A 25,655-nucleotide genomic window follows, 5' to 3' on the forward strand; every position below is an offset into this window, starting at 1 on the left:
ATTAACTCTGACTTCGCAGACATTCTTATCCATTGAGATTCCAAAGAAATAAGAATATTTTGAAAATAATATAACCAATTTGTTTACTTAAATATTTATTTCTGTATTTAGCATTTCTGTAATTAAGCATTATTTCTGTATTTAGAAAAAAAATACTCTTATCACTACCATTTTCCAATCCACCACATTTCTCTGTGTTGTGGTCTCTTTGCCATCTCATCTCTGCACTTGATTCAATGAGCATCTCATCAAGATTATGATGCTCTACAAAGACAAGTTCACATAATTGACTTGTTTGGCCTTTGGTTGATTAAAGAAGCAGTTTACTCAGTATTGAATCATTGTCATAATAGAGGTGCCTTGCAACACATTCATTTCCAACAGAACATAGTAGTCTACCCTTTTAACACTAACAGAAATAATTCTCTCTCTCAAGCTATTGGCTTTGAAGAGAAACATTGAAGTTTACCTTTGTTTTCCACTTGTTACCTATGGTTTCTTCAAATTCCTGGCCTTGCTTGAAGAAGATCACTGTATTTTTAAAGGTGCTTTCAGTGCTGATGGTTACAATATCCCTTTCTTACTGATGATCACCCTGGGTTTGGCCAAATTTCCCAGTTTTCCATTGGTTAACACCACATTAGAAAATCAAGACAGTATTTGAATTGTGTTGACCAAAATACAGCACCTGGAGGGTCTGTAGAGGCCACATTCTGGTCTCAGATGTGCCTCAGATATGTAGATGGCAGGTAGTGTCAACACTGTTAAGTGTCAACTCCCATGTTTCATCACCTATTGGAAATACATGCCATGGACTTGAACATTTTGGGGTTTATTATAAAAGCAATATCTGCAGATTTGAAAGAGAAAACATAATCGACAAAAGAAAAAAGCAAACAAAATATAACCAGAGACATTGAAATTAAGAACATTGTAACAAGAGCCAGAGGGGAGTGGGGAGGGGATAGTGCTGAGAGGGGTCTACAGGAGCCACTATAAAGGACACAAGGACAAAATCAAGGGGGAGGGTAGAGGTGGGGGAGGGAGGTGGGACTGGCTGGGGTGGGGTGGAGGGATGGGGAGAAAATGCAGACAATTGTAACTGAATAAAAATAAATAAATAAATTTTTTTAAAAAGTGTTCAGCCTAAATACTGCAAGTCATCCACTTTACCACATCCAACCCCCAAATCCACCAAAAATTTTCTGAGTACAGGTCTTTTACATCCTTGGTTAGGTTTATTCCTAGGTATTTCACTACTTTTGAAGCAATTGTAAATGGGATTGTTTTCTTAATTTCTCTTTCTGTCAGTTCATTATTGGCATATAAAAATGCAAATGATTTCTGGATATAAATTTTGTATCCTGTTACTTTGCTGAATCCATTTATCAGTTCTAGTAGTTTCTTGGTGGAGTCTTTGGGGTTTTCTACGTACAGTATCATGTCATCTGCAAATAAAGTCAGTTTTACTTCTTCCTTTCCAATTTAGATGGTTTTTATTTCTTCCTGTCTGATTGCTGTGGCTAGGACTTCCAGTGCTATGTTGAGTAAGAGACAAAAGCAGACATCTTTGTGTTGTTCCCAATCTTAAGGGTAACGTTGTAGTTTTTGCCCATTGAGTATGATGGTGGCACTGGGTTTGTCATATATGGACTTTGTTATGTTTAGATATGTTCCTTCTAATTCCACTTTGCTGAGAGGTTTTTTTTTATCATAAATGGGTGCTGGGTTTTATTAAATGTTCTTTCTGCATCTATAGATATAATATGTGGTTTTTATCCTTCATTTTGTTTATGTGGTGAATTGTGTTTATTGATTTGTGAGTGTTGTACCAACCTTGCATTCCCAAAATAAACCCCACTTGATCATAGTGTATGATCATTTTGATGCATTGTTGTATTCAATTTGTTAATATTTTGTTGAGGATTTTAGCATCTATGTTCATCAGGGATATTGTCCTATATTTTCTTTGTATTTTTAAAACAGATAAAGTTTTATAACCTTTATCTGGTTTTAAAATTAGGATAATTCTGGCCTTGTAAAGTAAGTTTGGGAGCCTCCCCTTCTCTTGAATTTTATTAAATAGTTTGATAAGGAAAGATGTTAGTTCTCAGAATGTTTGGCAAAATTCACCTTGGGCTTTGTTTCTTATTCTTTTTCAAGTTGTTTTAAGTGTAAAATTAGACTGTTTATGTGAGCTTTTTCTTGGATTTTTTTTGGTTTTTGTTGTTGTTGTTGTTTAAGATAGGACTGTAGTGCTATGGACTTCTCTCTTAAGATTGCTTTTCCAGTGTCCCACAGATTCTGGATTTTTGTGTCCTTATTTTCATTTGTTTCAAAGTATTTTTTGATTTCTTCCTTGATCTAATTGTTGACCCCATTCCTCGTTCAATAACATGTTATTTAGCTTGCATGTCTTTCTGAGTTTTTCAGTGTTGATCTTGTGATTAATTTCTAGTTTCATAACATTGTGGTCAGAGAACATGTTTGATATGATTTCAATCTTCCTAAATTTATTGAGACTTGTTTTGAGTCATAACATGTGGTATATCATTTCATGTGCACTTGAAAAGTATGTATATTCTGTTGCTTTGGGGTGAAATACTCTGAAGATATCAATTAAATTCATTTGATCTAATGTGTCACTTAAGGCCACTGTCTAATGGGGTGTTAAAATCTTCAACTATGACTGTATTTCTGACAGTCTCTCCCTTTATGGTCATCAAGATTTGCTTCACATAAGTAAGTGTTCCTATGTTGGGTGCACAAATGTTTACTAGGGTTATATTCTCTTGTTTGATCATTCCCTTTATGATTATATAGTGTCCTCCTTTATCTCTTAGTACAGTCTTTGTTTTAAAGTCTATTTTGTCAGATATAAGTACTGCTACCCCAGCTTTTCTTTCTTTTCCATTTGCATGAAATATCTTTTTCCATCTTTCGATCTGAGATGGGTCTCTTGAAGTCAACATATGTATTGGTCTTGTTTTCTTATCCATTCAGCTACCTTATGTCTTTTGGTTGGAGCACTTAAGCCATTTACATTTAAGGTAATTATTGATAGATACATATTTAGTGCCATTTTATTGTTAGACTATTTTCTTCTTCTTCTTTTCTTCCTCTTCTTCTTCTTCAAGCAAGCCTTTTAACATTTGTTGCAGTACTGGTTTGTTGTTAACAAACTCCTTTAGTTTTTTCTTGTCTGGGAAGCTCCCTGTTTCTCCTTTGATTTTAAATAACAGCCTTGTTGGGTAAAGTAGCCTTGGTTGTAGGTCCTTGCTTTATATCACTTTGAATATTTCATGTCACTGTCTTTTGGCCTGAAATGTTCCTGTTGAGTGATCAGATGAAAGTGTAATTGGTGCTCCCTTGTGTGTAACTAACTACCTGCTTTTCTCTTGCAGCTTTTAGGATGCTCTCCTTGTCATTTTAATTCTGATGTGTCTCCATGTAGGCCTCTTTGGGTCCAAATTGTTTGGGACTCCCGGAGCTTCCTGGACTTGTGTGTCTTTTTCCTTCACCAGACTAGGGAAGTTTTCATTCATTATTTCTCAAATAGGTTCTCAATCCCTTTCTTGCTCCCTTCTCCTTCTCATATTCCCATGATGTAGATGTTGTTACACTTCCTGTTGTCCAAAATGATTCTAAAGCTCTCATTTTTTAATTCTTTTTTCTTTTTGTTGCTCTGCCTGAGTGTTTTTTCTATCTTGTCTTCCAAATCACTGAGTCAATCCTCTGCTCCTTCTAACCTACTGTTTATTTCTTCCAGTGTATTATTTAATTCAGATATTGCATTCTTTATTTCTGGTGCTTCTTTAATGGTTTTTATGTCTTTGTTCATGATGTTATAATCTTTACTCTACACTCTCTATCTGATAAATTTATTGCCTCCACTTCATCTAGTACTTCTTCTGGAGAATTCTCTTGTTCTTTCATTCCTTTGGGGTCTATTCTTTGTCTTCCCATTTTGGCTACTTCTCTGTATTTTCCTAATCAGTTGTTAGGACATGTTTTTCAAACTAAGTTTTTGTAGTAGGGCCTGAGAACCTACACTTTACCAACCACCAAGGACTTACATGCACTCTGAAATTTGAAAATGACAGAATAAGGAGTCCTTCATTGAGACTGCATTGTATTTTGCTTCTTCCTCAGCTGAAAATGTTCATACATCTAAACAATCTGATAGTATGGATCAATCTCCGTAAGATCCCATAGTTTTCTGGGTAACATGACATGATCTTGCTCATTTTATCTATAAATAGAAACTTTCTCATAAGCTTTCTAAACAGGTAAATAAAGCTACAGGCACTTTGACATGCATGGCAACCTGGAGTCATTGACCTCACTATCTACTAGATTTATAGAGCTCTGGAAATGTCCAGAGTCTTTCCATCTACTGGGCTCATATCTCTGGAACATTCTTTAGAAATAGTGCCAAGTAAAGTTGATGTAAGTAATGACTAGATTTTCCATCTCCATCCACTGCTTCAACTCTGGGAAAGTCTAATGTTAGTGTAACTGAGTTTGAATTCACTGTCACAACTGTCAATTGTTTTTATCTCAGTAACTTCCCTAGGCTATGAACATATTGCTTAATGCATCTTCTTTTTACTAACTTTCTATCTACATGATTAAGTAATAATGGACTACCTAGAGGTAGAGAGAGAAAACTTATAGGTCACCTAAAAATAAAAATTTTAACTTCTGCATCTTCAAATTCTTATATCATGAGCCTTTTAGCTGTTATAAAAGTAGCTTTCAGGAAAGCCAGGGGATGGGTTGACTAAACTTTTAAGACTTCCTTCCTGCAGGTTTAAATAAAGCCCTATTTATATGAAACTTCCTTTGGCATTAGTGGGAATTCTATGCATTTAAGCATCTCTCATGTAGGTTAAAGTCTATTAAAATTTCCACAAACAAAATGCAAGTAAATTCTCTTACACAAGAAAAATCAGTCCCAGAAGAGGACTGTAGTTCAGGCTGCGCAAACTTTCCCCAGACTACTGGAAAAGGAGTTAAAAGGAAATAGTCATGCACTTTCTCCCAAAAAGCCTTTTAAGCCAGAAGAAGAAAGAGCCTTTCTTGTCCAAAGCTTTCATGTAGTCATTGAAGTACACTGGAGACTAGCTTCCACATGCCACCAATCTGTTGCTCACTGTGTTGTATGAGGTGAGGTTCATGAGACTCATGTGAAATCCTGAAGCCTCAGAAGATGCTTTTCAAAGATGTCCATGGCATATGACCCCCACAGAGACCCAACAGGGGAAAGCAAACTCAGGCCCAGGCAATGAATAGCTCATCAATCATCCATTAGGACAAAACAACCCCCCCCCCCCCGCATCATGTTTCCTTTAGTCTATAAAAAAAAAATTATAAAAATCAATGAGAGTACTATTTGAACTTTCAAAAAATTTTCATCAATCTTACATTTTTTAGGAAGTTCTTAGGTCATTAATGTTTTGGGAAAGATTCCATGAATTGAGTTGTATGCCTACTAAATTATCTGAGCATGAATGATGAAGACATGTGTGAGAGTATTTTAACATCTTGGTCCCTCTCAGTTGTGAGTGTGCAAAATTAAGAATTCTTATTAAAAAGAGAAGAAAGAGGAGGAATATACCTGAGTATTGTGATAACCACCCCCACTATGTTGTGGGAGAGAATAGCTAGCAGTATGAGTCTTTTCAAATAAGTCTACAGTTACATAAAGAGAAAAGATTTTCTATAAGAATAATACTAATGTATACAGAGAGCACATTATGGGACAGTCACTGTGCTAAGTGCTTAATATGCATAGTTTAAAGTAATATTTATCTAATCCAGGAGTTACTTACTCTTATTATATTCACTTTACCAATGAGAAAAGCAGAGCTCATGGTGGCTAGGTAACTTGTTCCCAAAACTTGAATAAGGAGAGGCAGGATTTGAACCTGGCATTGTTCCCCACTACCTAGACTCTGATCATTATTTTGCACTGCTCCTTCTATGATATCTGTGCTGAGTCCCTGGCTGAAGGTCAAGTGATCTTGATGTCACCAGAACTGGCCAGAGACACTCATTCTCTCTTCAAAAATCACGAGCTGAGGCATTGAGGTTACCATGTTCATCAGAGCACCAGTCTTTGACCAGGAGGAGCAAATGTAAAACCACTTTGAATAAAAGCATTGTTCTTTGGAATATCTAGATGCTGCCATGCCTTTTTCTTAGCAGTTTTTCACATTGACATTAATCCTGGCTATAAGACTGCAGATATTACCAGGTTGTATATGCTTAGTACCCAGGTGGGCGCATTTCACAACCATGAAAATATTTCATCATAAATTTGCTTATAACAGGTAGAATTGCGGACCTCCAGGTCTCAGGTCACCAGTACCATGACTGTGCCATAATCACAGCAATTATGTTGTTAGGGTCTAGTCAGGAAAAAATGCGGAATCATACACAGTGGACCTGAGTCTCATCTCACATTATTCATACCTAAATAATTAAAAGTGGGGGTGAAATGATGGCTAAACAAATTTCTCAGGTAACCAGCTAGCCAAATCCTAGACAAAAGAGAATGGAAGTGGAAGTAATACATTATACTGGGACAGAAGAAACAGCTATGGAAAAAAAGGACTTTTGATTAGTGAGTTTGTTATTTTCTTATCCAGACACGTAAAAAAATGAATTATGGAATCACTTGTGCCTTCAAAAATTTAGGCATTCTGCCTTAATCTATGAAAGGCTCCCAAACCCTCCACTCAAGACAAATGCTTGTATTCAGAGGGGCTGGTACAAGTGGGCTATCTCAGCTATCCCTGTATTGCATGTAGAAATAGCTATGGACTTCAAAATATAAACATTGAGATATATACCAGCAAGGTTTGTAACTTTGAAGCAATATTAGATAAAGAAAAGAATGTTCTATTTTAGACTTACCAGCAATATACCTGACTCCTGGAATTGACCAGATGTACTTGGAACCAAGAAGAAATTCTGAGCACCAGATATGAATCAAAAGCACAGATCAAAGCAATGAGAGAAGATCCAGATTGAACAAGGCTGAAGACCTTATTACTCCTGGCTAAGAAAGTCACCAATATGCTAGACAAAAAGGATGGATAAAAACACCAGGTCCACATTATAACTAGACGCATATATTTAGACTTGAATTAAGTATTAGTAAAATGATTATAGTCTCTAAATGGCATGGATTCACTTTTCACTGACTTATGGCCTATGTAAATTCTCAAGGTAAATGAGCTATATACTATAATTACACACTGAGAAGAACATCAAGGAGTCCAAACCAAATAAATGAAAAAAATTTGTCTATATAGCATGTAATGTAAATATTCCTTACATCTTGTCTTCTAGCTATATCCAATTGTATATTTTGAAAAGCAGTAATCAACAACTCATAGCAAATGAACAAAGAAGTCCCAGTCCTCCACCTGAATGCCAAAGATGTGACTCCATTACTTTCATTAACTTAGTTGAGGGCCTAAGTGCTAGCACTGTTCAAGGTTCTAGTTAGACATCACTGGACAACATTCCATGCTCCTGTGAAACTTACATTCTGCTTATGGTTTGACAAAGGCTTGAAGCAAGAAATTTGAATTCTAGTGAGTATGAAATTATTTGTAAAATAGAAATATTATGAGAATAATTGGTGGCAAGAAAATCATACCACTTGGCCCTAGGAGGAATAACTCATTAAAATGGTCATTAAAAATTGAGAAAGATTTAAAATATGTTCTTCAGGGAAGATGGCGGCGAGATAGGTGGGAGTGGAGTCCACTTCCCCTCGGCACCAGTGAAATGCCTAGCTGATCTGAGGAACAGAGCAAACAGCCAATGGAATCCCAGCATATATGAAGATCGTAGATCAAAGATAGAGGACATTGAAAGATCAGATGGTAAGAAGAGTGCTTAAGGACAATAGGTACCTGGGACCAGCATGGGGACCAGGGCGGCAGAAGCCACCAGCAGGGGTGCAGGGTCTGCTGCAGGATTCTTGGGAGAGAGCCAGCCTGGGCTGTGTGAGAGGCCAGGTGCTTGTTTGGACCAAGGGGGATAGAATAAGAGGAATTTCTTGAAAAGAAAAAGAGAAAATAGAAGCGCTCAGCGGCTCTTTAGAGAACTCTACACAGCAGCAGTGGCCTCCTGGACCCCTACCCCCTCATCCCCTGGAATGTGAACACCTGATAAGCAGCCCCACCACACACCTGAAGCCCAGTTGGTGCATACCCAGATCAGGGGACTGGGCACCCACACCTGAAACCCCGGGGTGGGCAGACATTCTGATCAGCAGCCCAGCTGCCCAGGTGCACAGGCCCAAAGCCAGGGATCAGTGTGCATCCAGATCAATGGACCTGCTGCCTGGGCACACAGGCCCAAAGCACCCAGGTGGGTGGTAACCCAATCAGTGGCCTGGGCTCCCACACCAAAAACCCTGGGTGGGTGCGCATCCTGATGAGCAGCTCGGCTGCCTGCAGCACCGGGGACTGAACATCTCCCACCTAGCCCCTGCGCACAGAGCCCTGCAGGGGCTACTAGTGCTCTAGGAGGAAGGCAGAACACCCAGCAAAGGGGAGCTGCAAGGCTAGGAGAAACTGCAGTCCCTGGAAAGAGTTGACCCAGTAGGGGGCTGAACTACCCTGAAGGAGCAATGAGAGCCCGTAGCATCTAGGACAGCAAAGAGCAAGAAGGTGGAGAGTGAGTTGCACCTAATTGGTGCACCTCATGGACAGCACAACTGGTGGACTAAAGGCCCAGGGGGGATCAGAAGGACCCTGAGGAACTGGACTGGAGGCTGGACAACAGCGAAGAGTGTGGCTCAGGAAGGGAGAAAAGTGAAACCAATCCCTCCACCCACTCCCTCCCATTTCACAGACAGGAAGACCAGCAGAACTAACCTGACCAGTTAAAGCCAGCAGAAGACTTGTTTTTTTTCCTTTCCCCTAAATTCCTTCTTCCTTTCTGTCCTTCTTTCTTTTTTTATTCCTTCTTCCTTCCTTCTTTTACTTTTTTATTCCTTCTTCCTACCTTCTTTTATTTACTTTTTTATTTTAATTTTTGTTAAAATTCCCTCTTCTTATCTTTCCTCTAATCTTTTAAAATTCATTCTTCCTTCCTTCCATTCCTTTACTATTCCTCTTTTGTTCCTTCTCTTCTTTTTTTTTCTTCTTTCTCCTTTTCGCACAGGTGAGACAAGAAAACCTGGAGTGCTGAAAAGACCAGAGTTAGACCCTGTTAAACCTATAAATGTCAGCTCAAGACCAGTGAGCTCAGGAGATTAAGAAGATGGCACCACTGAATCCCACTGGCATTCTACCATAGAAGGTCATACCATGAACCCAGGGAATCAGAACAGATCAATTTAAGAAGCAGAGGCTAACAAGAAGAGTCTCACAAACAATGGGAAGACAAAGAAACAATTCCCAAATGAAAGGAAAGGAGGAAACCTCAGAAAGAATGCTAACTGAAAAAGAGGCAAGTCAACTATCAGATACTGAGTTCAAACCAATGGTTATCAGGAAGCTCAATGAGCTTACAGAGAACTACCAGAAACTACAGGAAAACTACAATGAACTCACTGCAAACTATATCAACATGAAAAAGGAAATGGAAATTATCAACAAGGGCCAAGAGGAAATGAAGAATACAATTTCTGAATTGAAGAACAAAGTAGAAGGAATGAAAATCAGACTTGATGAAGCAGAGGATCGGATAAGCGAGCTAGAGGACAACAGAAACAAACACCCAGAAAGAGCAAGAAAAGGAAAAGAGGCTCAGAAAGAATGAAGAGACAATAAGGGAAATGCAGGACTACATGAAACGTAACAATATCCGTATAATAGGAATACCAGAAAGAGAAGGAGAAGAGCAAGGGATAGAAAACCTGTTTGAAAAAGTAATGATGGAAAATTTCCCTAATCTGATGAGATAAAAAGTCACCCAAATCCAGGAAACACAGAGAGTCCCAAGCAAGAGGAACCCAAAGAGGCCCACTGGAAGACACATCATAATTAAAATGGCAAAGTTCCAAGACAAAGAGAGGATCTTAAAGGCAGCAAGGGAGAAACAGGAAGTAACATACAAGGGAGCCCCAATAAGGTTAGTAGCTAACATCTCAAAGGAAACGCTCCAAGCCAGAAGAGAATGGCAAAAAATATTCCAAGTAATGAGAAACAGAGGCCTGCAAACAAGACTACTTTACCCAGCAAGGCTCTCAATCAAGATAGAAGGCCAGATAAAGAGTTTCCCAGACAAAAGAAGTCTAAAAGAATACACTTCCACCAAACCAGCTCTGCAAGAGATGCTACAGGGACTGCTTTAAGGAAAGGAAGGAAAAGAGAAAGACAGAGGAACACAGGTAGGAAAAAAAAGGCAATGAATAACTACCTATCGATAACCTTAAATGTTAATGGATTAAATGCTCCAATCAAAAGACATAGAATAGCTGAATGGATAAGAAAACCTGACCCACACATATGCTGCCTACAAGAGACCCATCTCAGGACAAAAGACTTACACAGACTGAAAGTGAAGGGCTGGAAACAAATTTTCCAAGCAAACGGACAGGAAAAAAAAAGCAGGAGTAGCAATACTCATATCAGACAAAATAGACTTCCAAAGAAGGGCCATAAAGAGAGACCCAGAAGGTCACTTCATAATACTCGAAGGAAGAATCCACCAAGAAGACATAAACATTGTAAATATATATGCACCCAACATAGGAGCACCCAAATACATAAAGAAAATCTTGGAGGATTTCAAGAAAGATATTGACAGCAACACTATTATAGTAGGGGACTTTAACACCCCACTGTCAAAAATGGACAGGTCGTCCAAACAAAATATCAACAAGGATATTGTGTCACTTAACAATACCCTAGAGGAAATGGACTAAACTGATATATATAGGGCTTTTCATCCCAGAGAAGCACAATACACATTCTTTTCAAGTGTCCATGGAAGTTTTTCAAAGATAGACCACATGATAGGACACAAAGCAAGCCTCAACAAATTCAAGAAAATTGAAATCATATCAAGCATTTTCTCTGACTACAAGGGGCTGAAACTAGAAACCAACCCCAAAGGAAAAAACCCAAAACACTCAAAATCATGGAGATTGAATAGTGTGCTATTAAACAATGAATGGGTCAAGAACGAGATTAGGGAAGAAATCAAAAACTTTCTGGAAACAAATGAAAACAAACTCACAATAACCCAAAACCTATGGGACACAGCAAAGGCAGTCCTGAGAGGGAAGTTCATAGCAATACAGGCCTACCTGAAAAAGATAGAAACATTTCAAACAAACAACCTAACCCTACGCCTACAACAACTGGAGGAACAACAACAAAGACAGCCCAGAGCAACCAGAAGGAAGGAAATAACCAAGATCAGAGCAGAGTTAAATGACATAGAGACTAAAAGCACAATTCTAAGGATCAATGAATCCAGGAGCTAGTTCTTTGAAAAGATAAACAAAATCGACAAGCCTTTAAGTAGGCTCATCAAGACAAAAAGAGAGAGGATCCAAATAAACACAATTAGAAATGAAAGAGGAGAGATGACAACTAATACTACAGAAATACAAAGGATTGTAAGCAATTACTATGAAGAACTATATGCTAAGAAATTTGAAAACCTAGATGAAATGTACACATTTCTAGAAAAACATAATCTTCAAAACTGAATGAAGAAGAAGCAGAAAACCTGAACAGACCAGTAACAGCAGACGAAACTGAAGCAGTCATCAAAAAACTCCCAACACACAAAAGCCCTGGACCAGATGGTTTTACAGGAGAATTCTACAAAGCATTTAAGGAAGAGCTAACCCCTATCCTCCACAGACTATTCGAAAAAATCCAAACTGATGGAAGACTCCCAAACTCTTCTTATGAAGCCAGCATCATCCTAATCCCAAAACCAGATAAAGACACAATGAAGAAAGACAACTTCAGGCCAATATCGCTGATGAACATAGACACTAAAATCCTCAAGAAAATATTGGCAAACTGCGTCCAACAATACATTAAAAAGATCATACACCATGATCAAGCGGGATTCATCCCAGGGATGCAAGGATGGTACAGTATTTGCAAATCAATAAACATAATACATCACATAAACAACAGCAAAGACAAAAATCACATGATCATATAATAGATGCAGAAAAGCATTTGATAAGATACAGCACCCATTTCTGATAAAAACACTCAGCAAAGTGGGAATAGAGGGAGCATTCCTCTACAAAATAAAGGCCATATATGAGAGACCTACAGCCAACATCATACTCAATGGACAAAAACTTAGAGCTTTCCCACTAAGATCAGGAACAAGACAAGGATGCCCCCTCTCACCACTCCTATTCAACATAGTATAGGAAGTCCTAGCCACAGCAATTAGACAAGAAAAAGAAATAAAAGGCATCCAAATTGGAAAGGAGGAAATGAATTGTCACTGTTTGCAGATGACATGATAGTGTACATGGAAAACCCTATAGACTGCACCAAAAAACTACTCGACCTAAGAAATGAATTTGGAAAAAGAGCTGGGCACAAAGTCAATACTCAGAAATCAAAGGCATTCCTGTATACCAACAATGAAACAGCAGAAACAGAAATCAGTGAAAAATCCCATTTGATATAGCAACAAGAAAAAATAAAGTACCTAGGAAAAAACCTAACCAAGGTGGTAAAAGACCTGCACTCAGAAAAGTACGCAACATTGAAGAAATTAATTAAGGAAGACAGAAACAAATGGAAGCATGTGCCATGCTCATGGATTGGAAGAATTAACATCATCAAAATGGCCATACTACCTTTTCAGATATTCATATGGAACCATAAATGACCCCAAATAGCTGCAGCAATTTTGAGAGAGAAGAACAAAGCAGGAGGGATCACAATACCTCATATCAAACTGTATTACAAGGCCACTGTAATCAAAACAGCCTGGTACTGGCATAAAAACAGGCACATACACCAATGGAACAGAACAGAGAGCCCAGAAATAAACTCAAGTCTTACGGTCAGTTAATATTTGACAAAGGAGGCAGGAGCATGAAATGGGGCAAAACACAGCCTCTTCAACAGATGGTGTTGGGAGATCTGGACAGCTACATGCAAAAAAATGAAACTCGATCACCAACTTACGCCATACACAAAAATAAACTCAAGATGGATAAAAGACTTAAATATAAGTTGTAACACTATAAAAGTCCTTGAGGAAATCATTGGCAGGAAAATCTCAGACATTCCTCGCAGCAACATCCTCACAGACACATCCCCTAAAGCAAGGGACATAAAGGAAAGAATAAACAAATGGGACCTCATCAAAATAAAAAGCTTCTGGATGGCTAAAGAAAACAGCAACAAATTACAAAGAGAACAAACAGTATGGGAAAACATATTTGCTAATGATACCTCAGACAAGGGCCTGATCTCCAATATATATAAAGAACTCACACGACTGCACTCCAGGAAGACAAACAACCCAATTAAAAAATGGGCAAAGGACTTGAACAGACACTTCTCCAAGGAAGACATACAGAGGTCCCAGAGACATGTGAAAAGATGCTCAGCATCACTAGCCATCAGAGAGATGTAAATTAAAACCACAATGAGGTACCATCTCACACCAGTCAGAGTGGCCAACATAAACAAATCCACAAACAAATGTTGGAGAGGATGCGGAGAAAAGGGAACCCTAGTGCACTGTTGGTGGGAATGCAGACTGGTGAGGCCACTGTGGAAAACAATATGGAATTTCCTCAGAAAACTAAAAATGGAACTGCCCTTTGACCCAGCAATTCCGCTGCTTGGATTATACCCTAAGAACCCTGAAACACCAATCCAAAAGAACCTGTGCACCCCAATGTTCATAGCAGCACAATTTACAATAGCCAAGTACTGGAAGCAAGCTAAGTGCCCATCAGCAAATGAGTGGATCCAAAAACTATGGTATATTTACACAATGGAATTCTACGCAGCAGAGAGAAATAAGGAGCTTATAGCCTTTGCAACAGCATGGATGAAACCGGAGAGCGTTATGCTAAGTGAAATAAGCCTGGTGGTGAGGGACAAATATCATATGATCTCACCTTTAACGGGAACATAGTCAACAAAAGAAAAAAGCAAAGAAAATATAACCAGAGACATTGAAGTTAAGAACAATCTAACAATAGCGGGGGGGGGGGGGACAGTGGGAAGAGGGGATTACAGGAACTACTATAAAGGACACATGGACAAAACCAAGGGGGAGGGTGGAGGTGGGGGAGGGAGGTGGGTTCAGCTGGGGTGGGGTGGAGGGATGGGGAGAAAAGGCACACAACTGTAATTGAATAACAATAAAAATTAAAAAAAGAGAGAATAGCATAGGAAATGGAGAAGCCAAAGAACTTACATGTACGACCCATGGACATGAACTAAGAGGGGGGAATGCTAGAGGGAAGTGGGGGCAGGGCAGAGGGTATAAAGGAGAAAAAATGGGACAACTGTAATAGCATAATCAATAAAATATACTTTAAAAAACGCCAATTAATCATTGCCATGTAGGAGGACACTTTATGGAATTTCTCAGCCATCAGATGCCATGAGGTTGATGATCTGATCTATCTTCACAACTTGGCCACCAGGGCATTATGTGCCCCTCCCAGGCAGCTGTTCCACAGAAGGTGACTTCAGGCCTGACAATCTCCTCTTTTATATTTTAAATAAGTGTTTTTCCTCTACATTTGACAATGCTGAGTTTAAAGTTTTTTTCTTAATAAATACCATTTCTTGGAACTTTCTTAGCCCATGACTATCTGAACTGATCTTTCTTAGACTCGAGTGACAGTTGTATTAGTGCTGCTCAAATGTAGTGAATGGCTTTTCTTTTGTTGAATGACAAAAGGGAGGGAAGAAGTGGTTTGTGATTCCTCTAAAGAATGCAATTGGCTTTCTTTTTACTGAACTGTAATATGCACAGTGTCTTTTCCAAAGTCTAGCCTAAGATTTCAAATCATTATTCATAATGGGGCACCTGAGAATGGAACTTACTCATTCACTGAGGAGGATATAGAAGGTGGAATTTCTGAATTTCAGTTTTTTCTATAATCAGTATAGCTCATCTTGGGTTGACAATGGTTTTTTGTTTTGCTTTGTTTTGTTTGTTTTTTAAATTTACATTTCCTCTTAGAGAGAAAGTGATATTAAGGCCATAAAAGTAAGCTCAACTTTTCAGGTATTAGCACAAAGAGCCGTAGGAAATCCTTTTTAGGACTCAGCCACCTGCTCCCTTACAGCTGATAGGACAAAAGAATTCCTTTAAAAAAAATTCACTAGTATAGCACAGTAAAAGGTGTGTGTAGTTTTATTTTATAAAGAACAAATACAGGATGAGGCAAAAGTAGGTTTACAGTTGTGAGTGTGTGAAACAGAGTTTATTCTTGTATTTTATCTATTAATTATTTTATTATTTTTAATGTGAACAGCTGTAAACCTACTTTTGCCCCACCCTGTAAAAACGTAAAAATGCAGATGATTTTCTAATCTTGTGTTATTCAGGTAACCTACTTTGTTTCCTGCTTTTTTCCTTTGATTTTCTTTTTTTTCCTTAATTTTATTGTCATTCAAGTACAGTTCTCTGCCTTTTTCCCCTACCCCAGCCTAATCCCCACCCAACCCTCCCCACCTCCCTCCCATTTCCACCTTTCCACCCCACCCCCCCGTTATTGTCCATGTGTCCTTAATAATTGTTCCTACAAACCCTTTTTCCTTTGATTTTCTTACAAATTTTTTTCAGTAATTGAGATGGTATGAAGACTGAAAGTATAATTTACATATCATACTTTATGAAATTGCTTTGTAATTTATGTATTGAAAGGTTTTACTTTTAATCAGCATCTACCGAAATCTGAACTCTATTTTACAAAGCAAACCAGAATCCATTTCCTTGCTCATTCTCCCCAACCCCCCTTTCTTAACTAATGAGTGGCTTCCAGACCTTATTCAAAGCTTACCTCCACTGAGACTCTTCTGCTCTGACTTGTTCTGCCCACTGTGTGTTGAATATGCCCTCTGTTACATTGTCCCTACTCTGTGCATCCAAATCCTTTTATAATCTAGAGGGCTGTGGAAAAGATGAGAAAATGAGGGATTTTCTGTGCTGGTCCATTGCATAAAGTCTTTAACCCTCCCTACAACCCTGTGATATAGATTTTTCCATTTCTCAAAGGAGAAAAGTTCAGTGGTTACACACCTTATTTCATGCTCACACAGCCGACAGTGGCAGGAGGAGGACTCAACAAGTTCATTCATCTCACTTCACTTCAGTATGTTTCTGGACAACAGTCGACTCCATTCTATCTTGGGACTGGTGGATAGATGCCCTCCACCCCCACCCTGTCCCTCTCCAATACTTACACATCCAGATACCAAACTTCAAAATGGACAGCATATATTTTCCCCTAAATGTTCAAAAGAAACCTTTAGAATTTATAACTTGGGAATTAAGTTATACCCCGACACTTCATCCTAATTTTCCATCTATCTTTGGTTATACTTTTGATGTCCATTTGTGTTAATTGCATTTTTATGCAAAAAGAATGAAAATTAAATACACTAAGAATGTTCAAAAATTATTTTTGTCAGTGAGTTACTAAACAGGATTGGGTAGCAAAAAAGAAATCTGGTGCATTACTCTTTGATAATAGTGTTGATCATGGTTCCAGTATGATTGATCTTTGGATAATTAATATTTTCCTATGAACATCAGCATGAATTTAAAATATAATGGTTTACAACTAAGTTATTCGGAACAAAAATATTCAAAAATAAAATATATATTTTTCTATGAGGCTCATAAAATATACTCTACTTCCTTTTTTAAAACCCTTATGGAAGGTGAGTGAATAATAGCTTTTCATTGCTTAACTTACTATAATGAAAAGTTTTGTTATTTCTAATAAAATTTGATAAAAATGACATGTTATCATTTCCTTATAGATAATGATAAATCTAATATAACTTGATAAATGTGACATGTTATCATTTATTCATAGATAATGACATTTAAGGCAAGTCAAATACACCAAGAGACTGATCTTGTAATGAGTCTAAGTATAAACTTTAATGAATTTTTTCTTACAGAAATTTTAACATGATTTGACTGAGAATAAAAATGAAGGCAATGGATTTCATGATGCCTCTGTTACTTGTAACATCAGAGATAGTTGTGAATTCTAAATCCATGTTTAACTCATATGCTGTGTTCTAGCACCCAATATGCATGAACAGACAGTGGTAGCTGAGTAAGAACTTGTTGAATGAATGATTTCCTCAGGAGTGTTATGTTTGATGCCACCTACTAAATAGCCAAGTGCTGGAAGAAACCTAAGTGCCCCTCAGTAAATGAGTGGATAAAAAACTATGGTACATTTACACAATGGAATACTATGCAGCAGAAGTAAAGAAGGAGCTCCTAACCTTCACGACAGCATGGATGGAACTGGAGAGCATTATGCTAAGTGAAGTAAGTCAGGCGGTGCAAGACAAATACCACATGATCTCACCTATAAGTGGAACCTAATCAACAAAACAAGCAAGCAAAATATAACCAGAGACAATGGAATTAAGAACAAAATGACAGTAACCAGAGGGGAGATGAGAGGGGGATATTGGGGGGAAAAGGGAAAGAGTTGTCAAGGAACACGTATAAAGGACACATGAACAAAGCCAAAGGGGGTAGGATCGAGGGTGGGAGGTGGGGATTGCTGGCGGGGGGAGTTGTGAGGGGGAAATGGAGACAACTGTACTTGAACAACAATAAAATATAGGCAAAAAAAGATCGAACATCAGGATTTTGTTTCTTGTTGTGCTTTGATCTCTCACATTTATGAGAAGAGAAATAAGTCTCGAAAATTCAGAACCATATTATTCTTTTCTTAATTATGTGTCTGCAAAGCCAAAGATTTAAATGAATGCCTAGTGTTTTTCAATGTCTTCTCCCTGATGGTTGTAGAACACACCTTCACTCCTGATCTGAGTTGTTACTAAGGCAGCTGTCCTCTAATTAAGGAGGCGTGATCCTTTTGCACACAGGACACTACCTTGGGGGTTAAACACCTCTTTGACTTTTGGAGAGCAAGCATGGTTACATTTTGTCCATAGTTGAGTCCTTTAGGGAAGAACCAGCAGGGACAAGTCATGTGGGGATGAATCTCATTGCTCACACCTGGCAGCTGTGTGACCACCACCAAGGCTGTCACTTCAGCTGTGTGCTCAGAGGTTTTCATGATTTTATCTGACAGCCCTAGTTTCTTTCCTTGTGGAGGTTCAGTTCTGGTCCCAGCCACATACTCAGCCCTGTACATTACCCTTCAATTTCATCCTTACCATGATGACTCCCCCGCCAAGTTTGCCTGGGAGGGTTCCAGTCTATGCCTGTCATCCAGGTGTAATCATTGATAGTGACCCTTTCCAGTTTTACTTTCCACCAGTATACATGACAAATGACATGGATGTTCTATTTTAGCACCCATTAAACAGGACTCCAGACTTATTTTTGGCCAACTATTATTTATTTTTAAAATTTAAGATTCAACACAATACTTACCTTTTTTTTCCTCCTTTTCCTCTTCCCACTGCTACAAACATTCTCATTGTTTTAGGATTTACCTTTTAATTTTTCCTACATTACTAGGTTTTGCTCTAAGCCCTGAGAGTGCTTCCTAGTGACGGTACTTAGTTAAATTACTAAGGGACTTTGTGTAGTTTCAATAATATTTTTACTGGGCATTTAGAAATTCAAGGCTAGCATTTAATGAAATACTGTTCTGCAAAGACTACATTGTAAAAGTGGTGGCAGATGCAGTAGGCTGGCTATTTTAAGTGGGTTTATGGGTAAGGAAGATAAAAATTGTTTATAAATGTTCTTCTATAATAATTCAACCACAGTGTATGATATCCAGAGTCTATTTCATTATCTACCTGTTAATGTATCCATGTATACATCTACCCATCCATCCATCCTAACTATAAGCAGGCCAGCTTTCTGCAAAAATAAAAAACCAACAATATTCATTTTCACCATCTGTGTTGCCCAAAGCAGCTTCCAAGGTTTACAACATTTCCCCCTTGGAGGTCACATTAATTTCCACAGGGCACCGTTTGACAGATGCCCTAATCTAAATGGAACTGTTCCATGGAGAGAACACCAGACTGCAGAAGTCAGGTGGGTAGAGGACAAAGAGGATGCTAGTGCTCTTACAATCACACCACAGGCAAGTAGCTTCTTGCTCCACCAATTTATCAGATTGTTCCTAACTCTCAGTATCACATGGCTCCAAAACTACACTGAAGTTAATGGTTTTATTGAGCAAATTTTTATGAAGCAGTTTTTCAAATCATTGGTCCTGAGGCATATCTTCATCAAGCCCCCATTTTCTGTTAGTGAGCATGTTTTCTCTGGTGTAGACACTTTCCTCATACTTTTTTGTAGACTCGTGTGCTGACAACATTATTCATGGTATGTTTCTAAAAGCAAAGAGGGGTTTGTTAGAGCTGGTAGTTGACAGGTTAAGCTTTCTGTGCCCCACCTCCCCAGACCCTCGAATCAGGACGCAGACAGAGCAACTGAGTAACTTGAGAGGCCTACTTCAAATAAGAGCATTTAAAAAGTTCCATTTAGAGAAAACTCACCGCTACCATTTTTCCATCTATAATTTGTCTTTTGATTGTTGTCTCTTTGCCAAGCCATTTTTGGACATGGACCAGTGAGTCACCATCTAATGTTACAATGCTCTATAAATGCATACAGGAATCAGTTAGAAATAGCAGTTCACTACATTCTAAGCTACATAAGACTACTTTTTAATCTCTATTTTGAAATTTTTCCTCCAAAATCCTCACTTCAGTTCCTGTTATAATTTAATATCATAAAACTAGAGAAGTCTCAAGACTTTGTTCAATTAATGCCCTCCTCCACCAAATGATACACAAACTATTTGTGGATGATTGTTTTCTTTTACATGCTTTTTTATACAATGGCAAAGAGAGATCTGAAAAAAAAAGTGAAAAACATGTTAAATTTTTGGCTCTGTTAAACAACAGAATGATTTGCAAAAGTAGTGGCTTTGATGTACAACATTAATGAATAAAACAAGCCCTGACTGACTTGGTAATTAATCAAATTAGATATGAATAAATCTTTCCCAACCACCTTCTTGGTTTTTCCTGATTGGGAAACATCAGGATGATTTGGTTCTTACCTTCACTTTCCGGTTATCTGCTGTGGTTTCATCAAACTCTTCCCCTAGCTTGAAGGAGATCTCAAAGTTCTTGAAAGAGCTCTCTGTTTTGATCCTCACCTTATCTCCATTGGCGCTAATACTGATTTTTGGCTTCTCTAACGCGGCTAGGTGCCGGATTGTAACGGGCACTCCTGTAACGCAGAGAAAGCAGCAGCCTATCTTAAGACATTTAGGAAGAAGTGCAAACAATTATTTTGGAAGCAATTTTAAAAGAATGCATGCTTCCCCCATTGATGTTTTGGATGATGTGAGGTAATTTCTTCAATGCTCTCTGTGATAGGTGGATCGAGCCAGACTCTCCCAATCAGAGGGTATGTCTGGTAATTATGCTTGTTATTTTGCAAAGATAACTTCACTTTTTTTTGAAACTGTAATACTTTTAATTACTTGAAACTGTAATAACTTCACTTTTTTTTGAAACTTTAATCTAAAGTGAGTATTTGTATAATGCCTTTCAGGTAATCAGATGCTAGTATAAGGGATGTCATTATCCTCATTTTGGAGATGAGGACACAGGGTCTCAGAGAGTTTGGGAGGCTCACTCTAGGTGATGTGTCTGGTGAGTAAAAGAGCTGAAACTTAAACACACATTTTCTAACTTTTTAAGAATTTTAGCACACTTTTTTCTTAAAAAATCAATAAATACAATTTTCAGTATATCTAAACTATGTTAAAAGAACATAACTTAAAAAGTTCAAGAACTAGTCTCATTTGCAGGTTCAATCCCATCTTGCTGAGGAGGTGGCAGACAACCATTTGACTGAGAACCTGGCCCTATTGTTCATGTTGGGACTGTCCAATGTCCCACTTGACCTCTACAGGAGATCCAGAAGAGCTGACTTGAAATCAGCATCAAAATCAGACTCATTTCTGGTTCAGGTTATGGAATGACAGGACCATCTAACTGCAGAGAAGCAGTTTTAGACGTGTGTCCCAGAAGAGAGAAGGGTGATATGGTTGAAGCCCAAGCTCCAACTTTGCCAGCTTGGGCATGTTATCTCAATAGTCAAATGTGCACAACTATAGGACTTACCTCACAGGCATGTGTGTGGTAGATGAAGTAGAAGGATTTACATGGTAAGTGTCACAGAGTAGGTTCTCAGCTGTTAGGCTCTCTCGCCTCTGCCTAAGCCCAGCTCCCAACCAACACAAATGCTTTTGCCAGAAGTCCCAAGTTTCTTAGATACCCCCAAATTTAAGCTCAAAACAGGTGAGTTTATGAATCCATGAAGAGATAGAAAAATATGTTTAAATTAGTCCCTGAGAAGTTAATACCGATTATGAAAAAATACAAATACTGTATTATGAGCACATTGACTTCTTATGTTGCATTGCAGACTGCTGCAGCCACTGTGGAAAACAGTATGGAATTTCCTCAGAACACTAAAAAATGGAACTGCCTTTTGACCCAGCAATTCCACTGCTGGGATTATACCCTATGAATCCCGAAACACCAACTCAAAAGAGCCTGTGCACCCCAATGTTCACAGAAGTACAATTTACAATAGTCAAGTGCTGGAAGCAACCTAAGTGCCCATCAGTAAATGAGTGGATCTAAAAACTATGGTACATTTACACAATGGAATACTATGCAGCAGAAAGAAAGAAGGAGCTCCTATCTTTTGCAACAGCATGGATGGAACTGGAGAGCATTATGCTAAGTGAAATAAGCCAGGCGGTGAAAGACAAATGCCATATGATCTCACCTATAAGTGGAATCTAATCAATAAAACAAACAAGCAAGCAAACTATAACCAGAGATATTGAAATTAAGGACAAACTGACAGTAACAAGAGGGGAAGTGGGAGGGGGTCATAGGGGGAAAGAAGGGAAGGGTTGTCAAGGAAATAGTATAAAGGACACATGGATAAAGCTAAAAGTGGGTAGGATCGAGGGTGGGAGGTGGGGATGCTTGGGGCAGGGGTGAGTGGTGGTAGGAAAATGGAGATGACTGTACTTGAACAACAATAATTTTTTTTTTAAGGAAAGGAGTTGAATGAGGTCCAACTTAAAATTAAACAATAGAACAAAATATAATAAAAACGTAAGTTAAAAATTCTTCACTTTATATAAAATTTATTATAGCAAGGGAAGTTTCTCTTAATTAAGCATTAAAAATTTCTTAATTAGGAGTTCTTCTAGCATTATTACAGGATAGTTTAGTTGCTATAAACCCAAGCACTGTAATAGATGTTTACACACTTGCATAAGAGCTCAAGGGTAGATAGGGTTCATATGTCTGAGAAATAGCCAATGGTGAGACATTTAATGAGGAAAAGTGTTTCATTTCTCCAATGAAAAATTTGAAATTCTTCAAAACAATGTTTTAAAAATATCTTCCACAGTTATCAAACTCTAAAAATTAACCAACTAAACTTCACTTGTTGTTATTGCTCTTTTGAAGTTAAAACTTAAAGCAGACCTTGAAACAAATTTAGTTGATAAATTTAATTGTAGATAGTTATTAGTGTCTACACATTTGAAGCTGGGAAAAGCTATTTGATGAAATAATCAAGCTAAAGAGAAAGTTTATGAAGGGGTTATTTTCAAAATATTTTTTCAAATGTTTTAATTAAGGATAAATGGACTTAAATATATGAATGATGAGTAGAAAGAAGTATATGTGAACATAGTATTCCCAAAAGAGACAATTATTACTAGTAATATAAAAAAGCAAAAGTAGCTACATAAACTTTGTTAATCTCATGTGAATGTACCCTAGGATCACAAAAGAGAGAACTGTAGGGTCATTCATGGTAAAGTGCAAACCCAACCTCATCACAAAATATGTGGCCAGTTTCCAAACCTTGCAATGGTATTTCTCACCTAGCTGTTCCAAGTATTCCTCAAAATTTTCACTGGATTCCAGTTTCCAAGTTCCCAAGAAGGGCTCGATCATGATGGAAAGCTTGCAGAGAATAGATGCTCACAACCAGAAGCCAAAGAATCACAGGCAACACAGTGCTACAACATCTTCATTTAAAATACATCTTCATCACGTGACTCTTTTGAAATGGCCAGTGGGTAGCAACAAGACCAAAGAGTCCAAGCATCAGCATTGACTCATTTTGTCTACCTCCAAATTAAGGAGCAGAAAATTAACATGGGAAGTTGAATTTAGGTCCATAATTATAGCTTCTGGCAAACAGAGTTATACCCCAGGTCCACCTGATAAATATACCCTGTGGAATGGAAACAATTTTCCATAGATATTGGCCTTTTGAATGAATGTCTAGACAACTCTGAAGGAATCTCCTGAGAGATGTCTAACAAACACCTGACTGAGGTGCTGTCCCTCCTGATACAAGGACATCCTTACTTGGCCACACCTCAGCTGGTTTTTTGTTTGCACAAATCACATTACCAGAGAACTCTCTTCATTAATATAATATCTTCCCCTCCCTTCCTTGCAGGGTTGATGAACTGATATCAGTTAATGTAACTGAAATATCTATAATTGCTTGGAGGTGTGGGTTATCATTAATTTTATCATTGTTCTTCATCAAGAGTAATTGTGAACTGGGAAGAAAAGTAACAATTATCATTGATTAGTGTTCTGTGATTTAAGCTCAAAATTGGTGGTAGAGCTAATGCTTGTAAAATTCATCTTCTAGGCTTACAAAGTAAGCTCAGTATTAAAAGATACCACTTGATATTGTGAAGGAAACTTTTCAGGGGAGATACAGTATTTTGATAAATGCACTCTAAAAGACAAATAAGCAGATAATTTAAATCTTTGTGTAATTATGTCTGAAATCATCTTCTTCAACCCAAGTAATGGATGTGAACTTTGCAGGTATTGTGTTTACTAACAAGGATTTGAGTCAGAAGCTGTAGATTTATGTCACAGCCCTGAGCTCCAGATGTTTTGAAGAAGGCTGGAAAATCAGAAGAAGAATATTCATACTATTGTCTGCCTGTGTTAAATATTCCTTCAATTCAGAGAAATATTTATTCAAACCATCTCTTTGTTAAAAAAACAAATTTTTAAAAAAGTTTGTTGATGCTTTGGCATCACAAGTTTATAAATTAAGTAGGCTAAAGAACTTCTTTTGATGAAAACATATAAAAAGGAAATTTATAATGCAGTATCTTTATAGGAGGAATAGTTATTAAAATATCAGGAAGGCAAAACAGGAAGCAAACTCCCTAGAGTCAGTTTCAGGAAACTGAGACCTGGGCTCAAGATAAGTGCGTTCACAGTTGAAAATGTCTTCAGAGGTGAGGTTCTAATGATGAGCACGTGACTAGATCTTGCCTAACTGGTTATAGGCGTGTGTGTACTCTATTCTGGAAGATAGCAAACATACATGGCTGCACCTGTTTGCCAGTAGGCTAGTGGGAAAAAGGTCTCTCATTGGTGTAACCATCCTTTCTTTAATTCCCCTGCCAGAAGTCAACCCTGTGGCCCATTTTAGCACTCAGAAGGCTCACGAGACAAGTGGGAAAGTCAAATTTCCGCTTCTATCAAATGTCTTTACCCCTTGGAGAGAGCCAGAGTGGTGGTCTCTCTTCGTCTCTACGCAGTTTGTTTTCTTGTGTTACCAACTCAAAGATAAAGCCAAAACTGATAATGGCAGGGTCCAAAGCAGGGAGAAACTGAGGCCACTTCATTTCTGAAATTCTTATTATAGAATTAATAAATTCCATTACTATTTAAACAATTTTGTGTCTGAGTTTGTGACTTGCACCTTAAACCTTCATAGTCAGTATATGTTTGTAAATAGTTTTCACCCAAGTGATGAATTTGGACTTTCACAACAACCAATGGCATGCAACATAGGATATTAGCCCTCTGTGCACAGCCTCAGGGCATCACCCATCCTTCCAGATCCATTGCCAAAATCTCTGTGACACTGGCTCAGAGGTAGTTGATTCCTGTCATGTGACACAACCATATTTTAACAGAAGTTTCTTAGAGAACTTTTCTTAGAGTATTGCCAGGAGTTAACCTCCCACTGTCCCCTGACCTACTTTGTGAATTTATCAAGCAAAGAAAATATTTCTTAGTCACCTCTGTATCTGTAAGACATTGCCTGGTATATTGCAGGTGTTCAACACATGTTTGGTGAATGGATGATAAAAGGAATAAGCAGTGTTCTCTTCTTTATAACTGACAGTTCCCCTTTTTACTGATTCTAGTTTCTCTAACAGTGACTAGAGATAAGGTTTGAATACATTGTTCTCACCTGTCCTGCTTGTATGAAGGGCCTTGAGGGATTATCAGCCACCCTTGCCTTAGCTCAGTGCTCATTACGACCATGTAAGTCTCCATCTTCAACCAAGACAGTTCCCTGCTGGTCACACTGCTGCCACCGCCAGCCTTTGGCAGCTTTGTTTGAGTATAAAAAACAAACAAACAAAC

At 38.1% G+C, this 25,655-nt stretch overlaps 1 protein-coding gene across 1 annotated transcript; it reads right to left on the minus strand.

The window, feature by feature from the left end:
• Positions 1 to 19,324: 19,324 nt before the first annotated feature.
• LOC112320767 (fatty acid-binding protein 9) lies at positions 19,325 to 23,385 on the minus strand. The gene is made up of 4 exons (XM_024578267.2): positions 23,117 to 23,385; positions 20,249 to 20,421; positions 19,680 to 19,781; positions 19,325 to 19,514 (listed from the first exon to the last, which is right to left on the minus strand). Exons 1-4 carry the CDS (start codon positions 23,187 to 23,189, stop codon positions 19,464 to 19,466), a joined length of 399 nt encoding a protein of 132 aa, XP_024434035.1. The 5' UTR covers positions 23,190 to 23,385; the 3' UTR covers positions 19,325 to 19,463.
• Between the last annotated feature and the right edge of the window lie 2,270 nt (positions 23,386 to 25,655).

The sequence above is a fragment of the Desmodus rotundus genome, chromosome 8 (genome assembly GCF_022682495.2).
Source record: "Desmodus rotundus isolate HL8 chromosome 8, HLdesRot8A.1, whole genome shotgun sequence".
Classification (NCBI taxonomy): Eukaryota; Metazoa; Chordata; class Mammalia; order Chiroptera; family Phyllostomidae; genus Desmodus; species Desmodus rotundus.